At 53.8% G+C, this 3503-nt stretch overlaps 1 protein-coding gene across 1 annotated transcript in view; it reads left to right on the top strand.

The window, feature by feature from the left end:
* Positions 1-104, top strand: part of LOC104495436 (feather keratin Cos1-1/Cos1-3/Cos2-1) — a 546-nt gene extending 442 nt beyond the window's left edge. The window contains exon 2 of the mRNA XM_010138403.1: positions 73-104. Coding sequence (XP_010136705.1) covers positions 73-104 — 32 coding nt within the window. The remainder of the gene's footprint in view (positions 1-72) is intronic.
* The last annotated feature ends 3399 nt before the right edge of the window (positions 105-3503 follow it).

Here is a 3503-nt window from a genome sequence, read left to right as displayed (position 1 = left end):
CTCGCCGCATCCTCGCGCCGCGGGGAGTGCCCATCGGCTCCGGGGGCTTTGACCTCTCCTGCATCACCAGAGGCTACTGCGGCAGCAGGTGCCCCCCCTGCTAAACCACCAGTTTACCAACCCACAGCAGGATGCCCAGGAAGCTGAAAGATTATGCTGGTCTGAAGTCAGAGCATTGAGTCATCATTTTCAGAGGCACTGAGCATCCACGGCTCCAACTGCAAAGGACGGCAGGAAGAGACATGCCTGGGGTCTCTGAAAACATGGCTCTTGTCTGACTTGCCTGTTTCTCCCTCTGTCTTCTCTCTCTTTTCTCTGGTGTCTCCTGCTCCCCAGGGCAATGGGTTTTTCTAAAGCCAGCCCTGGAGGGATCTGCTGCCCCTCTCCTTTTGTGCTGTAGGTAGTTGGACATGTTTTGCAAACTTCACCTTGTCCTTGGGGCACAAGCTCTTGGATGATCTGGTGCTCTCTGCGTCTGACCCTCTACTTGTTTACCTCATTTCCCTCTTTTAAATCATTAAAATTCTGCTGCAATGCAACCTGAGCCCCTGTGTGGTCATTTCCTCTCAGGATGTTCTCACGAGCTACCTAGGCACAAAAGCTCGGTTCTGTTCAAATCAACGTGATGTGAGGGCAGGTGGACACCCTTCACTATTCAGAGAGGAAGGAGGCGTCCAGCCACACTGCACTGTGCAGTGTCCCTTGGGCATGAGGACGATGTTGTGAGCTGCCTAAGTGGCAGCGGCCACCAGGGACTGCCTGACTCTATCTCTGCGTGTAAATACCTCCTCAGGCTTAGAGTGCATCCTGCAGATGGGAAGCCTGTCTTCTGTTGACCTCTAGCCAGGAGGTGGGGGCCTGCAGGAGGACATGGAGCAGGTCAGCAGCTACAGAAGTTGCAGGGAAAGACAGTTCCTCCTGCTCTGAGTGGAGCTGTGTTGCAGGAGTAGGTTCAGTCAGAAGATTGCCCTGAAGGATAGCAGGAACAGCAGTGGGTGAATACCCTCAGAAACTGCACCCAAGTAGGAGCATGGCCAGCTCCCATGAGCACAGAGAGTAGGGACAAAGCCCCCATGCAACACCGTGGTCACCTGGTGCAGCACCTGGCTTCACCCAGCTGTTGCCCAGACAGGCAGGGCTGAGGTTACTTTTGGCCAGGCCACAATAAACCACACACTCAAGTTGCAGTTTCTTGTGAACCCAACACTCCCACAGGTCAGGGCAGATCCAGGACTACAATCAGCTCCCGAACTCCCACAGCTGCTCTGTGGTACCTGTTGTTCCCCAAGCATGGAGTACCTTTCCTTGGGAACAGGCCATCTAAGGCTTCATCTGTGCCAGGACTCAGTTCTGATCCTGGAAGGCTCTGTGTGAGAACAGATCCCCTTTACCTCACCTTGGCATGTGGTGGTGACAGTGGGATGTGCTTCTGCATGCTGCAGCATCTGTGAGCTGTCTCTTTTGGACAGTTCTAGGTTTAAAAGTGGTTTTACTCGCTTTGACTGATGTTCTTGGGCACTGGTTGGAACAACAGCGCCAGCACATCAGAGTAATTGAGCTGGAGGAGTCTCAGAGGGAAGATGGTCAAAATCTGAAACAGAAACCAAGCCAGAAGGTCTTTTCCTCTGCATGGAGGTCCCTCATCTACATCCTGGCCCATCCTGTGGACAGCAAGTAGTGTCTTGCTGCCCATGGGCAAAGAGGTAATGACCTTCTCTGGGTGCAAGTTTGCCAACTTTTCCCATCCTGCCGTGTGCTTCCCAACTTATCTTTCTCAAAACTGTGCCTTTCCTTGGCAGAGCTGTGCCTCCCTCCACAACACATTCAAGGCAAAGGGCAGGACTGGTCCCTAGAGGTGAGCCTGGAGACGCGCACATCCAGTGTTTCCTAGCTGTCCACACCACCAGAAATCAGCCTGTGGATATCCATCAGGGCTCAGTCACACAAAGCACAGAGGTATGAGGAGACCTTGACTTCCTCTAGCACAGGAGTCTGAATTTCCCTGTGGTGTTTGGCAATGCAGTGAATGGGCTGCACTCCTTGCAGACAGTCATTGCCTGATATGAAAACTGGGGGGAATTTGCCCTCTCTTCTACTAGTACCAGATTCTAATGTGAAAGGTAGAGCTCTGGTAGGTGTTGGTGGTCTGGAAGGTGTATTTCCCACCATGACTAGGCCCTTAATCTTCAAAATAGGACCTTATTACTTCAAAGGTAATGCCTCCTATTTTATTATGTTGGCCTATGACATCAGAGGCAGATGATGGTGGTCTGGCAGTAGAGGTTGAATCTTTCCACCAACAGCCCATTAAATTTTGTTGCCGTGTGACAAACGGCCGCAGTCTGACAAAATGGCATCTAACATAGCAGTGTGTATGTAGCCAACGGGTGGAATTGGAGTCCTCCATGTGAAAAAATTGCACCCATTGACATTAACTGGTGCTCCTGAATGTTTACAGAGACCAAACAGCGGCTGTCAGCACAGTGAGGCGGTGGGCAAGCGGAGGGGACCGAAGTCAGGACCAGGTATAACAGCCCAATATAAAATCACGCATGAGAGGAGCAGGAGCGCTCTGCACGAATGTGTGATCTGACCAAGGTGCCGCCCTGTCCCAGGCTGCCCTGACCCTCTGGCGATGGGTGGCCAGACAAGTTGCCCAGGAATACTTTGGGCGTTCCAGGAATGGCTGCAAGGGTTGTGTCCCTGGCCACGTCTTTTGTTCCCTTCTGCCTGAGCCCGTCAGGTCCCCTTCTGGCACCTGTCAGCAGCTTCCTACTGCCTCTCTTAGGTGAGCAGCTCCCCTTGGGCCACTTGGCCTGCAGTTTCACAAGAGGCAGCAGTTTGCAGGTGGCTAGGAGTCCGTGAGGAGGGTCAGGGCCCTTGTGACCAAGAGCACTGTCAAGAGTCCAGCTGTGGCCGGGCTGCACTAGTTGCAAGCTTCCAGTGCTGGAAAATGTGGTTCTGGCACTGGGGAGCCTGGGTGCAGCAGCAGTGCCTGCTTGATTCCCTTGGTTTGGCCAAGCAAGTGCTTACAGCACTGGGCGATGGGAGCATCCAAAGGCTGCCTGGAGCAGAGGTGTGGCATCCGTGGCAGCCCTCAGAGTGTTTGGTTGCAGCCATAGGGCTGAGGTTTGGTGGAGTTTGGGGCTGGCAGAAGGAGGAGAGCAGGCAAGCTGGCAGCTTCATCTTCTGCCTCCCGGGAGCTTCCTGAGCACCATGTTGAGCGGAGAGTGTGACACAGTCCAAGCTTTGCCATCAGCCTTGTTGGGACAGGCAGAGGCTGGAAGCAGAAGAGTGTCAGGGTAGGGAGGAGCAGGGTGGTGGGTGGTTGGGACCATTTAGCACTGGAGGGGAAAGAGGGAGTCCTGAATGTCTGGCAAAGACAGGAACTCTCCTCCTTGCATGGTGGACACTGCAGGTGGCATGTGGCAAAGAGGGAAGAAGGAGCTCCCAAGGCCACCGCCAGCCATCAGTGCAGCGTTGGGAGACAGACTCCTCCTTCA

Source organism: Buceros rhinoceros, unplaced genomic scaffold (assembly GCF_000710305.1).
Source record: "Buceros rhinoceros silvestris isolate BGI_N320 unplaced genomic scaffold, ASM71030v1 scaffold10866, whole genome shotgun sequence".
Classification (NCBI taxonomy): domain Eukaryota; kingdom Metazoa; phylum Chordata; class Aves; order Bucerotiformes; family Bucerotidae; genus Buceros; species Buceros rhinoceros.
Note: the sequence above shows the minus strand (reverse complement) of the source record. Positions and strands in the feature narration are given on the sequence as shown.